The following is a 17,243-nucleotide window of genomic DNA, read 5'->3' as shown; positions in this document are numbered from 1 at the left end:
TAATGACATCACTGCGATGACCAGGACACTGGGGCGCCGCAGTACTATAAGCAGTGAGTGACATCAACACCACCCCATAATGATTCATTTGAGGTCGGTATTAAAAGTTGTGGGGCTGCACTGATGTCTCTGATGTAACTTCAGAGCTGCTTTCCCTGATGACGTCCTGTTTGAAGAGGTGCATTGGACACTGTGGGAAGAAGTACAGCCCCAGCCTCCTGTGACGTCATATTTGAGACTCCTCTTAAACGAAATGTCACTGAAAGTACAGTAAAAAACACTATAAAGTGTTGATTTATAGGAAGAAATTACAACATTCCATTGAGTATACTGTAGATCGGTTTATTTTTTGAGATATTCATTGGTTTAAATCATTTGCTTTATCAGAACATTCTTCAGTTTCAACTTCAGGTGACATTTCTTCTCTTTCTTGTTCCTATAATAAAGCCAAACAGAATTAATTACAAATATGTATATACTGGGGGGGGGGGGTTTTGCAGGGGACAGGAGCGGACGTGCTTCTGCATAGCTCCTGATAATCCCCTATTTTCAGCTACTTCAGCTTACTTATTTGGGGTATATTTGGTCCTAAAACCTGTAAGAATATGCCTGGACTGAGAAATAATAAGATAAAGAGATGACACATCAAAAAAATTTCCTTTGCCGAGATGGGGAGGTACCGGACAGAAGACTAATGGAGGCCTGCATTCCCCTGAGATAAAAGTGACTGGACATTTACCTCATAAATTGGATCACTGCCAAAACCCAACGGTATCAAAGCCTTATAGATCTAAGAAGACCAGTCGGACATCTGTAATAAAGACTCCTGCTATAAAGGGGGAAGGGAGTGCTGCAAAGCAGCAAAGCCTGCCAAAGGAATTCCATTCTGATAGGATAATGAGAGAATCCTCAGAGGCTCATCATATACAGCAGGTCCCAGAGGGGAAGGTTATCTTGTTTACACAAAATGAAGGAAAACAGAAAGGTTCTCAGGAATGACACTTCTCGCTGACCATCTGATAAGATAAGCAGAATACCAATACTTAAATCCAAAATTCCTCATCAACCACCTAATATATTGAGCTATAACACTTCTAAAGGCCACATGACTAAACTACAGTTAAACGGGGCCAAACGTCTACCTAATGGGAATGATGTAAGTTTGCAACTTGGTTATTTACCAGGAGAAGATACCCTTTCTAATTCCATACATATTACCAGAGACTACAATTTGGAGAAAATTAAAGGGATGTTTCCCAATGTAACTTCCTGCTCTCCTAAATATGCTAAAGAAACAATAAATACCTTCTCCAAAGACAAATATATTTTATCTCATGAAGATTTAGAAAATAATTCAGATCAATCAAATGGGTCCCTCAACTTATTTGGACCTTTGGAGAGTATTCACTCTGAGGAATTTTTTGAAGAGATGGATTCTTTTGGCTATATAGGTGGTAATCCATTCGACGACATGGATCCCGATGATATCTCATCCTTATATTCATATTCATTTCCTTCCTCAGAAGATTCAAAAAGTTGTGAAAATTCCGAAACCATAGGAGAATTTCCACAAAAAAATGATTCTGGAAAATTGGTACAAAGAGAACTAGAAGGGCAATGCGCTTCTCATAATTCATTAATAGACAATATGCGAGCCACTGAGGATCATCCATCAGAAAATTTCATGATCAACATGTGCAATGCCCTTTTATTATCAGTGAATATTCTAAGAAAAGATTCTATTAAAGATGATAACTCAAAAATATCTTCTGAAAGCTAAACAGAATTTGTTGATTCCATGCATTTGAATATAGCTAAGGCATCAGAGACTTTCATCAAGAAACTTTTTAAAGATACAGTACTTTTTCACACATAGCTGATGCTACACTCTCAAATATTAAAGGGGCATCTAACAAGTCTTCCGATGTCACAGAAAGAATTAATTCCTCATACAAAATTTACGAGACTTCACACACTAAAGGAACGCAGAATCTCCCTACAATCTCAGATTCATTGGAAACCATCCAGAAGGATATTACTTCCTTCAGAAACAGTCAAGCTAATTTGGAAGACTTCAAAAGGAAAAACAATGTGAAGATCAGAGGGATTCCGAAGTCGGTCAAAAACTTCCAGTTAAGGGATTACATTTCTTCGCTAATTTCTCATCTAATTCCTAACACCAAAGGGGAAAACCTAATTGAAAAGGCCTTTAGAGTGCGCAGGCCATCTGCTCTTCCATCTGATGTTGCTACAGATGTTATTGTCTCATTTTACCCCAACTGGGTAAGAAACACACTACTGGGTATATTAAAAGAGCCAAGATTCCAATCTTCTCCGTATAGTCATTTAACCTTTTTTAAAGACCTATCTAAAGAAACTCTGCAAAAGCGGAAATTATTTCAATCCACCACATGAGAGCTTCTAAAAGCCAGAATACCCTACAATTGGACTCAGTTCTCTACACTACAAATTAAATTTGCATCTAAACTGATTACTATTTCTTCTCCATCGGAAGGAGTTGACTTCCTGAAATGTGCCGGCATAGTTTCCTCCATGGGCTCTTCTGGTCTCCTTTCTATGTCCAAATCAAACCTACGTCCCAAGTGAAAAGTACTACAATCAACATTTATTGAAGTAGGTAATTTTATTATTCAAGTTCCTAGAAAAGCGGTTTCCCACTTATTCCTCAATTGTGGCTTGTAAATGAACCGTACTTTGCCCCCACAAAGTCCTAGGATCATCTTTAGGTGATTCCAGACAGGACAGGCCCTTATATACATCATGCAACGTACTTACTTTTTTATTGAGAAGCGACAGTTATATTGGGTTTGATACTGAGCTACATCTAATCTGTTTGAGTAAGCTACAGTCGTTTTCTGTTTGTGTAAGCTACAGTATATACATGTATGCCTGTCTTTTCTTTTCACCCTTTTTTTCCTTACCCTTTACCCTTCACCTCTATTAAATTTATAAAATCAATAAAATTTGTTGGAAAAACAAATATGTATATACTAGATGGAGGCCCGACGCTATCGCATCGGGAGGGCGGTAATGTCACAATGGGGGCAGGCTTTTCAGCATTGAGAATTTCTCCCTCCCATGTGCTCACCCACCTATCCACTCTCTCTTTCCCCATGTGCTGACTTCTTCCATCTGTCCTCTCTTCTTCGACCTGTCTACCCCATGTGCTATCCCCCTTGTCTGCTGTCTTTCTCTTTCCTGTGCTGTGTTCTCCCCTCATGTATTGACCGTTTGAGCTGTCTCCCCCCTGTGCTCTGTCTCTCTCACCCCTGTGCTGCTAATAGGGTATCAAGTTTAATTTTAAAAACACGTGCCACCAAGTCTGCCTGTTTTTGTCTTCGACATTGTGCCTTTGCTGCTTTCCTTTCATTATCATTGGCGTACTTTTTAGGAGGAGCCATGTTGGCATTGATATTTGCTTTTTAAAGGGGGTTTTCCCACAAAAGAATGTTCATTTTAAAAATTGTCTGTGTCTGACCTTGTACAGAACATACCACAGCTCCTTCGCAGGGGAGGAAGCAAAAGACAATACTGACATTACAGCAGGAGATCGCAGAGGATAAATTTTGTGAGGTAAAATACTGTTTAAAAACAGTCAGTGAAATATTTTACCTGACAAAATTAATCCTCTGTGATCCCCTGCTGTAATGTCAGTATTGTCTTTTTCTTCCTCCCCTGCCCAGGAGATGTGGTATGCTCCGTACATGGTCAGACACAGACAATTTTTTAAATGAACTTCTGTTCATGGCAAAACCCCTTTAATGTGACCGGCATCCTCTTCCTGTTGACACGTTGCGCATCTGCCGCCGGGATCAGCCAAATGATTCACTGTGCCTGCTCGGAATTCATGCAGGTGCAGTAAATCAGACCGCCGCCATCTTTGTACAAAGATGGCAGTGGTCAGTGAATCATTTGGCTGATCCCGGCGGTGGCTTGTTCGCGACTGTGTTCCGCTGGTGGTACCGTGCAAGAGGCTGTGTATGGCACATACAGTATGTGTGTGGGGGGTGCAAAGTTATTCTGCTGGTAGTACCATGCAAGAGGCTGGTACCAAAATCAGTTTCCATATTGAGATACCCAACACTTGAGTGTCCCAATATGGCGGTCGGTGAACTTCCGCTGCTTGGAATTCTGGGATCCGGACACATCTGGACGGAACAGGATCTGAAGACATTACAAGGTAAATATATATGAAGATGGAATACTGAGTGCTGTGAAAATGTAGTTGTCCTTCACTCTATTTCTTCTATATTTGCTTATTTGTCACATTTAACCCCTGATGTGTGTTGTAACTGTACAAGTATGAATGTATGGAACAGGCTCAGGAGTTCAACCCACTCAACACTCAGCAGGAGGCGGCTATGTTACATAGCCAGCATCTGCATGTAACAGCTGAACTGAGCTCCGAATGCCGCAGTAAACCCTTTGATTGCTGCTGTCAATCATTGACTGTGGTATTAACTACACGCTAGCATGCCGACACCTCATTCTATGCGTCCATTGATTGCCCCACGATGAGCGAATCCTTTAAGGTTTGGTTCGGCTAGGATCGGTGAACTTCCTGATGTTCACCAAACAGTTCATACAACAGTTCGCTGAAGTTATCTGAACCCTATTGAATTCAATGGGAGGAAAATCAAATGGATAGACAACACATTCAGGGGGGCCCAAAAGTTGCCAAAACACCTCAAATTAGGGGAAGACAGGATAAGTGGCATCAACACATATGGTAGTGCTCAAAAGTTTACATACTCAGGCAGAATTTTTGCTTTCTTGGCCTTTTTTCAGTGAATAGAATGATAAGACCAAAACTTTTTCTCCACTCATGGTTAGTGGTTTGGTTGAGCCATTTATTGTCAAACTTCTGCATTTTCTCTTTTTAAATCATAATGACAACCCAAAACATTCAAATAACCCTGATCAAAAGTTCACATACCCCATTTCTTAACACCGTGTATTGCCCCTTCTAACATAGTAACATAGTAACATAGTAACATAGTTATTAAGGTTGAAGGAAGACTTTAAGTCCATCTAGTTCAACCCATAGCCTAACCTAACATGCCCTAACATGTTGATCCAGAGGAAGGCAAAAAAAAACCCATGTGGCAAATAGTAAGCTCCACTTTGGGGAAAAAAATTCCTTCCCAACTCTACATACGGCAATCAGACTAGTTCCCTGGATCAACGTCCTATCAAGGAATCTAGTATATATACCCTGTAACATTATACTTTTCAAGAAAGGCATCCAGTTCCCTCTTAAATTTAAGTAATGAATCACTCATTACAACATCATACGGCAGAGAGTTCCATAGTCTCACTGCTCTTACAGTATAGAACCCGCGTCTGTTATTATGCTTAAACCTTCTTTCCTCCAGACGTAGAGGATGCCCCCAAGTCCCTGTCTCAGGTCTATGATTAAAAAGATCATCAGAAAGGTCTTCATACTGTTCCCTCATATATTTACACATTAAAATAAGATCACCCCATAGTCTTCATTTTTCCAAACTAAACAGCCCCAAGTGTAATAACCTATCTTGGTATTGCAGACCCCCCAGTCCTCTAATAACCTTGGTCGCTCTTCTCTGCACCCGCTCTAGTTCAGCTATGTCTTTCTTATACACCGGAGACCAGAACTGTGCACAGTATTCTAAGTGTGGTCGAACTAGTGACTTGTATAGAGGTAAAATTATGTTCTCCTCATGAGCATCTTTGCCTCTTTTAATACATCCCATCATTTTATTTGCCTTTGTAGCAGCTGCCTGACACTGGCCACTGAATATGAGTTTGTCATCCACCCATACACCCAGGTCTTTTTCATTGACGGTTTTGCCCAGAGTTTTAGAATTAAGCACATAGTTATACATCTTATTACTTCTACCCAAGTGCATGACCTTACATTTATCCCCATTAAAGCTCATTTGCCATTTATCAGCCCAAGCTTCTAGTTTACATAAATCATCCTGTAATATAAAATTGTCCTCCTCTGTATTGATTACCCTGCAGAGTTTAGTGCCATCTGCAAATATTGAAATTCTGCTCTGAATGCCCCCTACAAGGTCATTAATAAATATGTTAAAAAGAAGAGGGCCCAATACTGACCCCTGTGGTACCCCACTGCTAACCGCGACCCAGTCCGAAGCGTGTCCCTTGAAAAAAATGAGTGTTAAAAGCAGGCAACTATGCATGAATAGGGATAGGGATAACAGGATTTGTCAAGCCCGTGCCATCACTCCTGGTGCTGCTGTTGCAGTAGAAAGATGTTCCTGATCCTTCCCTGATTCGTTCTTGATCCCTGATCTTTTCTAATCTACCTCATTCCCCCTCTCCCACCTTTTCCCACTTTTTTCCATCCGGTCTGTCCCCCCTTCACTTTTCACTACCATGTGTGCATCCTGCAGTCACCGAGCTGCTGATCAGACAAACATCACTGATTGGCACCCGTGCTCGCTCTTGGTAAGAACTTTTTATTTCTTGTCTATTTTTTTATCCCCTTTCTGCATCGCATTCGAGCGAGCACCCTACAGCTGTCGAGCACTGATCATTGATGCACATCAGTGGCCAGCCTCCGCTTGTACGTTTTTGATTGTGTATGTGAAAAATGAATAAAAAATATAATTTTAAATTAGTTGGTAGGACTATATTAAGCACAGTGAAAGTATACTGCAGTAACTGGTATCTACTACAGTACTTTTTGCTGAATTGAGTCAGGGTTAGTGTCAGTGTGAAAAAGGGGGTCAGAGGGACGCCGAGGGATTTCCACGTGGCTGACATCAGGTACATACAACCTTTCTGATATTTACCACTTTTGAGCAATGTCACTACATGACTCAGCTTATATAGACACATAGGGACAAACAGAGATTTGCCCAACAACCAGAAAATGTACTAATAGCTGCTTCCTTGTTGACAAACATACCATGTATTTGTGAGGCTGGATTACTGATTCCCACACAGTTACATTGTATTAAAGTCGCATTATCAGAGTCCGTACCCTATTTCAATTACAAAGTGGCTTTTATTTAATTTTTAATGTGGCCAATGTATTGGAATACCCTATGGCAAGGAAGTCCCTCTGTAATAGGAACTAGTACCCTTCTTATCATGAATGTTTTGTTTTGTTTATCAATAAAGTAACATTTTACCTTAACCCCTTTCTGACCTCGGATGGGATAATACGTCCAAGGTCAGATCCCCTGCTTTGATGCGGGCTCCGACGGTGAGCTCGCATCGAAGACAGGACATGTCAGCTGTTTTGTACAGCTGACATGTGCCCGCAATAGCGACGGGTGGAATCGCGATCCACCCACCGTTATTAATTAGTTAAATGCCGCTGTCAAACTCTGACAGCGGCATTTAACTAGCGCTTCCAGCCATCGGGCCGGAAATGTGCGCATGATCAGGGGTCAGCGATGCATCGGCATGACAACCAGAGGCCTATTGAAGACCTCTATGGTTGTTGATGCCATATTGCTGTGAGCGCCACCCTGTGGTCGGCGCTCATATCAATGCTGCAATGCTACTACATAGGAGCGATCTGAGCATCACTCCTATGTAGCAGAGCCGGTCAGGCTATGTCAGCTTCTAGCCTCCCATGGAGACTATTGAAGCATGGCAAAAGTTAAAAAAAGTTTTAAAAAATATGAAAAAATAAAAAAATTATAAAAGTTTAAATCACCCGCCTTTCGCCCCATTCAAAATAAAACAATTTAAAAAAATCAAATATACACACATTTGGTATCGCCGCGTTCAGAATTGCCTGATCTATAAAAAAAGAAAGGATTAACCTGATCGCTAAACAGCATAGCGAGAAAAAAATTGAAACGCCAGAATTACGTTTTTTGGTCGCCGCGACATTGCATTAAAATGGAATTCCGGGTGATCAAAAGAATGTATGTGCACCAAAATGGTATCATTAAAAAAGTCAGCTCGGCATGCAAAAAATAAGCTCTCACCTGACCCCAGATTATGACGCTACAGGTATCGAAAATTGCACAATTTTTGTATTTTGTTTTAGCAAAGTTTGGAATTTTTTTTTTACCACTTAGATAAAAAATAACTTAGACATGTTTGGTGTCTATGAACTCATACTGACCTGGAGAATCAAAATGGTGGTCAGTTTTAACATTTAGTGAACCTAGCAAAAAAGCCAAACAAAAAACAAGCGTGAGATAGCACTTTTTTTGCAATTTCACCGCACTTGGAATTTTTTTCTTGTTTTCTAGTACACGACATACTAAAACCAATGATGTTGTTCAAAAGTACAACTTGTCCTACAATAAACAAGCCCTCACATGGCCATATTGACGGAAAAGTAAAAAAGTTATGGCTCTGGGAAGGAGGGGATCGAAAAATAAAAAGGCAAAACCGAAAAAAGCTGAGTCATGAAGGGGTTAGGCCATGTTCACACTTTGCGGGTTTTACCGCGGATCCGCAGCGTTTCTGCAGCTGCGGGTCCGCAGCAGTTTCCATTGCGTCTACATTTACATGTAAACCCTATGGAAACCGCAATCCGCTGTGCACATGCTGTGGGAAAAACCGCGCAGAAACGCAGCGGTTTACATTCCGCAGCATGTCACTTCTTTGTGCAGAATCGCTGCGATTCTGCACACATAGGAATGCATTGATCCGCTTACTTCCCGCATGGGGCTAATGCCCACGATGCGGGAAGTAAGTGGATCATGTGCAGATTGTACCCGGGTGGAGGAGAGGAGACTCTCCTCCAGGCCCTGGGAACCATATTTGTGTAAAAAAAAAGAAATAAAATTAAAAAATAATGATATACTCACCTCTCAGCGCTGCTCGCGGCCGTCCGGTCTCAGGGTTGGTGTGCGAGCAGGACCTGCAGTGACGTCGCGGTCACATGACCGTGACGTCACAAAGGTCCTTCTCGCACAGCATCTTTGGAACCAGACCGCCGCGTGCAGCGCCGAGGAGATCGGGACGTCCGAGGGTGAGTTTAAACCATTTTTTTTAAATTATTTTTAACATTACTATTGATGCTGCATATTGCTGCATATGCAGCATCAATAGTAGCAAACCCGCAGCGGAAACCGCAAAACAAACCGCGATAAATCTGCAGGGATAACCGCAGCAGTTTTGCCCTGCAGATTTATCAAATCCGCTGCGGGAGAACCCGCAGAGGACCCCGCAAAGTGTGCACATAGCCTTAAAGTACTACTTTTGGGATCATCCTTTATGTTTGGTTACCAATACAGTGAAATGTTATCTAATAAAGTGGTACGTTGCCCTTAATGTTGATGGGCGCTCTATTATGAATAAAAAATGACGTGTGATGGTCCACTGACCATGTGCACTAGCCCTTACATGTATTCATCCTCCAACATAACATGTCATTAGGCATTAGTGCACTCAGTCTGTTCGACTTATGGGGCAGGGACAGGTGGATGGGCCATGGAAGCACAGCAGGTGGAGTCATTAAAAAGCAGAAGAGTCTGCTGCATAACTTGTTGCTCAGACTGATTGGCTGATTTGCAAGGAGGTGAGGTGGAAGCCAGATGACCATGGTACTCAGGTGCCAACTGTGCATTTTCTGCAATGGATTGGGTAGAAGATAACTAAAGGAACTGGAGCCACTCTTAGCCACTCTCAACCATCCAATCTACAACATCTTGTGGCCTCATCATTTGTGCAGCAGTATTCGGAGGAAGGTCTTATATTTTTGCACATAGCAGGTACAGAACAACCACATCCTCTCCCTGCATCAGCTACACCGCCACCATCAGCAGCTAAACAAGCACCACCACAGCAACATGCACATCTAATATTTGATGCTCTCCTCATCTTTAGAAGTGTTTTTTTCTAAACACTAATCCAAAAAGAGGTGGAAGAGTAGATTTATTTATTTACAACACTACTTAAAAACACACAGCGGCCCTGAAAAATTATTTATTTGGCTTATAAATGGCAATGAGCTGGCTAATGCCACTGTTATTTCCCAGACTACTATAAAACACACAGCGGGTTAGGATAATAATTTATTTGGTCCAATAATGGCAACAAGATCGCTGATGCCAATTATATATTTGCCACACTATTAGAAAAGACCGGTACCGAAAAAATATTTCTCTTGCCTATAATTAGCAACAAGATGGCTGATAATTATTTATTTGCCACACTACTAGAAAACACACAGCGGTCCTGAAAAAAAATTTCTTTAGCCTATAAATGTCTAAAAGCTGGCTGATGGCAACTATTTTTCTGCAACACTGCTAGAAAACAAACAGCGGTCCTGAAAAAAATATTTCTTCAGCATATAAATTATACATTATTATTTAGTTCCCAGTCTACTATAAAACACACACCAGGTTAGGAAAATTATTTATTTGGCCTATAAATGGCAGCAAGATGGCTCATGCCAATTATCTATTTCCCAGACTACTGCACACACACACAGCGGTCCCGAAAAAATTATTTCTTTGGCTTATAAATGGCAACTAGATGGCTGATGAGATTTGTTTATTTCCTAGACTACTGTACAATATACACAGGTTTAGGAAAATCATTTCAAGAACTATTAGAAAACACAGAGCGGCTTAAAGACACAGCATTCCCACAGGTGGAAGGTGCAGCGTACACAAAGCAGCGTAAAGCACAGTAGTCCCACAGGCGGGAGGCAGAGTACACACAACGACTTTTTGGCACAGTATTCCCACTGGCAGGGGGCAGAATACACACAGTGGTTTAAAGGCACAGAATCTGACCCTCTTTCCAGCTGCATTCTATCCCTACACCAGTGTTCCCCACCAATGGTCCTCAATAGCCACCAACAGGTCATGTTTTCAGGATTTCTTTAGTATTGCACAGATAATAATTGCATCAACTGGACAGGTAAAAATTCCATCAGCCATGCAATACTAAGGAAATCCTGAAAACATGATCTATTGAAGGCTCTTGAGGATCGAAGCTAAGGAACATTGCCATACTCTAATGAGAGCATAAGGGCGCCATCACTCCTGTCCCAGCCTTTATACAGGCTGGGTCACATTCTATGCTGGTCAGTCACAGCCATGCCAATACCTGTCATCGCTGTGATGGCTCCAGAGGTCCCCACAGTCTGAAAGCTTGTTGATTGGCTATGCTACAGCCTTTCAACAAGCTTTATTATACTGGCAAACCTGAACAGAAAACCGGATGTACATTAAACAATCTGTGTTTGGGGTTCGGTATCGGATCCGTTTGGGTTTGCTCATCCCTACTCTGCATGTGTCTCTGTGGGAGAACTCTGAAAAAAGCCTCTTTTGGGTACTCTGCAAAGCAGCCTGTGTGGGTGTACTTTGCAAAACACCCTTTTTTAAATTTTGGGCAGGCCCCTAAACATTGTGAATGGAAAATAGAACAAACAAACTGCGGTGGAGTCTAACAGTTTGTGCCACGCCAGAGAGTCAACGGGAGATTAGGGAGGTTAATAAGTGGCTCAAGAATTGGTGTAGGAAGGAGGGGTTTGGGTTCCTGCAGAACTGGGCCGACTTCTCAGTTGGCTACAGGCTCTACGCTAGGGACGGGCTGCACCTCAATGGGGAAGGTGCAGCTGTGCTGGGGGAGAAAATGGTTAGAAGGTTGGAGGAGTGTTTAAACTAGGGATTGGGGGGGAGGGTATTCATTTTATAGGAGGGGAAGATAGTGCAGATAGAGACCTGGGCACAAATAAGGAAGTTGGGGGTGGCGGTGGTATGGGGGGTGGGGTTAGAACAGTTAGTAATTTAAGAAAGAATAGAGGTACAGAGAGTAACATCAAGTGCATGTATACTAATGCCAGAAGCCTCGCCAACAAAATGGATGAATTAGAACTAATGTTGTTGGAGCATAATTATGACATGGTGGGGATATCTGAGACGTGGCTGGATGAGAGCCATGACTGGGCTGTTAACTTGCAGGGCTATAGCCTGTTCAGAAATGACCGTACAGATAAGCGAGGGGGAGGGGTGTGTCTATATGTAAAATCTTCCTTAAAACCCATCCTGCGTGATAATATAGGTGAATTTAATGAAAATGTAGAGTCCCTGTGGGTGGAGATAAGGGGAGGGGGAAAAAATAATAAATTACTGATAGGGATTTGTTATAAATCTCCAAAAATAAAGGAAGCAATGGAGAATATCCTCATAAAGCAAATAGATGAAGCTGCGACTCAAGGAGAAGTCATTATTATGGAGGACTTCAACTACCCTGAAATAGATTGGGGAACAGAAACCTGCAGTTCCAGCAAAGGTAATCGGTTTTTGACAACTATGAGAGACAATTACCTTTCACAACTGGTTCAGGACCCAACAAGGAGGAGGGCACTGCTAGACCTAATATTAACCAACAGGCCAGACCGCATATCAAATATAAGGGTTGGGGGTCACTTGGGGAATAGTGATCACAAAATAATAAGTTTTCATGTAACCTTTAATAAGATGGGTAGTAGGGGGGTGACAAGGACACTAAACTTCAGGAGGGCAAATTTTCAACGGATGAGAGAGGATCTTGGTGCAATTAACTGGGACGATATCCTGAGACACAAAAATACACAAAGAAAATGGGAGACGTTTATTAGCATCCTGGATAGGACCTGTGCACAGTATATACCGTATGGGAATAAACATAGTAGAAATAGGAGGAAACCAATATGGCTAAATAGAGCTGTAAGGGGCGCAATAAGGGACAAAAAGAAAGCATTTAGAGAATTAAAGGAAGTAGGTAGTGAGGAGGCATTAAATAAATACAGAAAATTAAATAAATTCTGTAAAAAGCAAATCAAGGCAGCAAAGATTGAGACAGAGAGACTCATTGCCAGAGAGAGTAAAAATAATCCCAAAATATTCTTTAACTATATAAATAGTAAGAAACTAAAAAATGACAGTGTTGGCCCCCTTAAAAATAATCTGGGGGAAATGGTGGATGAGGATGAGGAAAAAGCCAATATGCTAAATGACTTTTTTTCATCAGTATTTACAAAAGAAAATCCCATGGCAGCCAATATGACTAGTGATAATAATTCCCAATTTAATGTTACCTGCTTAACCCAGCAGGAAGTACGGCGGCGTCTAAAAATTACAAAAATTGACAAATCTCCGGGCCCGGATAGGATACACCCCCGAGTACTGCAGGAACTAAGTACAGTCATTGATAGACCATTATTTTTAATCTTTAAAGACTCCATAATAACAGGGTCTGTACCACAGGACTGGCGTATAGCAAATGTGGTGCCAATATTCAAAAAAGGGGCAAAAACGGAACTCGGTAATTATAGGCCAGTAAGCTTAACCTCTACTGTGGGTAAAATCCTGGAGGGCATTCTAAGGGATACTATACTGGAGTATCTGAAGAGGAATAACCTTATGACCCAGTATCAGCACGGGTTTACTAGGGACCGTTCATGTCAGACTAATTTGATCAGCTTCTATGAAGAGGTAAGTTCCGGACTGGATCAAGGGAACCCAGTGGACGTAGTGTATATGGACTTTTCCAAAGCTTTTGATACGGTGCCACACAAAAGGTTGTTACATAAAATGAGAGTAATGGGGATAGGGGAAAATATGTGTAAGTGGGTTGAGAGCTGGCTCAGGGATAGGAAACAAAGGGTGGTTATTAATGGAGCACACTCGGACTGGGTTGCGGTTAGCAGTGGGGTACCACAGGGGTCAGTATTGGGCCCTCTTCTTTTTAACATATTTATTAATGACCTTGTAGGGGGCATTCAGAGTAGAATTTCAATATTTGCAGATGACACTAAACTCTGCAGGGTAATCAATACAGGGGAGGACAATTTTATATTACAGGATGATTTATGTAAACTAGAAGCTTGGGCTGATAAATGGCAAATGATCTTTAATGGGGATAAATGTAAGGTCATGCACTTGGGTAGAAGTAATAAGATGTATAACTATGTGCTTAATTCTAAAACTCTGGGCAAAACCGTCAATGAAAAAGACCTGGGTATATGGGTGGATGACAAACTCATATTCAGTGGCCAGTGTCAGGCAGCTGCTACAAAGGCAAATAAAATAATGGGATGTATTAAAAGAGGCATAGATGCTCATGAGGAGAACATAATTTTACCTCTATACAAGTCACTAGTTCGACCACACTTAGAATACTGTGCACAGTTCTGGTCTCCGGTGTATAAGAAAGACATAGCTGAACTGGAGCGGGTGCAGAGAAGAGCGACCAAGGTTATTAGAGGACTGGGGGGTCTGCAATACCAAGATAGGTTATTACACTTGGGGCTATTTAGTTTGGAAAAACGAAGACTAAGGGGTGATCTTATTTTAATGTATAAATATATGAGGGGACAGTACAAAGACCTTTCTGATGATCTTTTTAATCATAGACCTGAGACAGGGACAAGGGGGCATCCTCTACGTCTGGAGGAAAGAAGGTTTAAGCATAATAACAGACGCGGATTCTTTACTGTAAGAGCAGTGAGACTATGGAACTCTCTGCCGTATGATGTTGTAATGAGTGATTCATTAATTAAATTTAAGAGGGGACTGGATACCTTTCTGGAAAAGTATAATGTTACAGGGTATATACACTAGATTCCTTGATAAGGCATTGATCCAGGGAACTAGTCTGATTGCCGTATGTGGAGTCGGGAAGGAATTTTTTTCCCCATGGTGGAGTTACTCTTTGCCACATGGGTTTTTTTTGCCTTCCTCTGGATCAACATGTTAGGGCATGTTAGGTTAGGCTATGGGTTGAACTAGATGGACTTACAGTCTTCCTTCAACCTTAATAACTATGTAACTATGTAACAATAGCTGGGTACATCTGACATACTTCTATATTTAGCCCCGAAAAATGGACAAGTCCTGCCCGCTCTATGCCTTGCTCATTTTAATGAATGTGAGCATGCCAACATTGGCTGTGGACAGGCACATGTGCCTGTCTGTGGTCACACCTCCTGCCATGTTAAACACACATTCCAACAGTAGACTTTCCGCAGAGCAGGCCAGCACCTTCAAGGCGTAAAGTGCAAGCTCAGACAATGTGTCCAATTTGAAGATTTAGAAGTTATTCCCTTCCCAATCTTGGATGTACCCAGTACATCATGGTTGGTAGGTACTAACTGATCTTGGAAGTACTGGATACATCATCGCTAAAATGTGGCACCACAACCGCTGTTGCTATGATCGCATTAAGGTGCCTGCTGATTCTCACAGCAGGGTACCTGGAGTCATTGTCCCAGGGGGAGGTGACAAAGCACCATGCAACTATGATTGCTGTGATTGACTGTTTAGAATTGACATCACAGCGTTTTCAGTATTTCAGGCAATTAAATTGCCTGAAAAACTTATGTCCAGTCTACGATCGGTGGTATAAGAGCATCGATCATAGGCTGGAGCCTGGCAACCCTGGTGTCACCAGGGCCAGCTCTGATTGGTGCTATTGGACGATGACATTGATAGCACCAATCAGTGTGCACCGACCTGATTTTGTGGCACAATCCGGGATGCAATTTTACACCACCGGTCTCACAGAAATAGATTTTTTCAAAGTCTTTTGTAAACCTCAATATGGCTAAGATAAATTCGTACAGCCAACACTTTTTTGCCCAAAACTACTACTTAATTTCCTTACTAGAACCCTGTAGACACAAAAAAATGAAGACATTTTGTGGCCTAGTCCTTCACATGGAGTTAGTGAAGAAGACAGAACTTTAGCAATATTGGAGTGTTGATTAGACGCTGTGCCAAGCAAGAGATAAGCGTCAAACCATCTAAGCCCAGAGCTGCTTCAAGATTTCGCCCATTATCGCACACCACCAGGCCTGACTTGAGGCACCAACCATCTGTCTGTCGTTTGATCCCCATCCACAGCTCCTGTGTGGTGTAGGACTATTCCCACAAACACGTGAGTTTTAAAATCACCTGCTGTAGTTTACCTCGGCTGTGCTGAAGTTCTTGTTGCAAGTGTTACGCTGACTGGATAAGGAGGTGTTGGAGGAAGTGGAGGAGGAGGAAAAATGGACAGGGAAACATCCAAATCCATCCTCCACATGTAGCATATGAGATCCAGTGTCGGAGGAAGTACAGCTGATCGCTTCAATAGTATGGTGTGGAGATGCTCAGTGACACTGCAAGTGGTGGTTGTATCATCCTCTTTGCGGGGAGCCAGTTGACCCTGTTGTTCAGGAAGGAGAGGAAGAGGCCGGGACTGCAGCAGAAAAGGGAGCAGGAGGAGGCTCAGATCTTTTCTGTTTTTTCAGGTGCGTACTTCACTGCAGCTTGTGCTTTGCATTGAGATGATGCATTATGCAGGTGGTGCTCAGTTTAAGAACATTTATGACTCGCATCAGTCTCTGATGGCACAGCATGCAAACCACCTGTGTATTGTCAGTGAGCTCCTTTGAGCTGGCTTTGGTGTGCTGAGATCATCAGTGCGGTGGCCAGTAACAGCTGATGTACTGGATAGGGGCTGCCCGTAGTGCCTTCACATGCTGCTTCCTCTTTTACTGAGCAGCTATGGCAGAGTGACGACCACTTCTTCCTCCAAACTGCTCATGCCAATCAGATGGCCTTGACTCCATATGGGGTCTAGGACCTCATCATCCCCCATTGCATCATTGCACCTTTCTAGTATGTCATTAACTCTGCTGCCCTTACCTTGTAGGTATGTTGCATCTGAGGTGGGAAGCAGGAAGGCAGAAGTGATGCTGCACCACAGACAGGCGAGCAGCAGCAGGGTGAAAACGCCAAAAGCGCTCACAGATGACCCATACCTTATGACCGGAAGAGAAGATGGTGGAGTAGCAGGAGGAGGCAACATGGACAAAGTAAAAGCTAGAGGCCAGCAGTGGTGCGCAGTAGTAGCCAACTTAATCGCTAGAGGCCGGTCTTGGCTCTTTTTCACCTAGCTCCCTTGTTTGCTATGCAGCTGATGATGCTCAATGCTGTATAATTGTCACACAGTGCTTCATTCTGTTTAATGGCCCCACATGATGCTCCATGCTGTATAATGGCCACACATGATGCTCAATTCTGTATAATGGCCACACAGTGCTCCATACTGTATAATGGCCACACATGATGCTCAATACTGTATATTGGCCACACATGATGCTCCATGCTGTATAATGGCCACACATGATGCTCAATACTGTATATTGGCCACATATGATGCTCCATACTGTATACTGACCACACATGATGCTCAATACTGTATATTGGCCACACATGATGCTCCATACAGTATACTGGCCACACATGATGCTCAATACTGTA

At 42.3% G+C, this 17,243-nt stretch overlaps 1 protein-coding gene across 1 annotated transcript in view; it reads right to left on the bottom strand.

Moving 5' to 3' along the window:
- Positions 1–325: 325 nt before the first annotated feature.
- The window catches only part of C7H2orf80 (chromosome 7 C2orf80 homolog), a 513,500-nt gene continuing 496,582 nt past the window's right edge, over positions 326–17,243 (bottom strand). Inside the window, exon 10 of the mRNA XM_077274320.1 lies at positions 326–436. Within this exon, the coding sequence (XP_077130435.1) occupies positions 359–436 (78 nt within the window). The 3' untranslated portion in view covers positions 326–358. The remainder of the gene's footprint in view (positions 437–17,243) is intronic.

Source organism: Ranitomeya variabilis, chromosome 7 (genome assembly GCF_051348905.1).
Source record: "Ranitomeya variabilis isolate aRanVar5 chromosome 7, aRanVar5.hap1, whole genome shotgun sequence".
Classification (NCBI taxonomy): domain Eukaryota; kingdom Metazoa; phylum Chordata; class Amphibia; order Anura; family Dendrobatidae; genus Ranitomeya; species Ranitomeya variabilis.
This window is presented reverse-complemented; position numbering and strand designations above follow the sequence as displayed.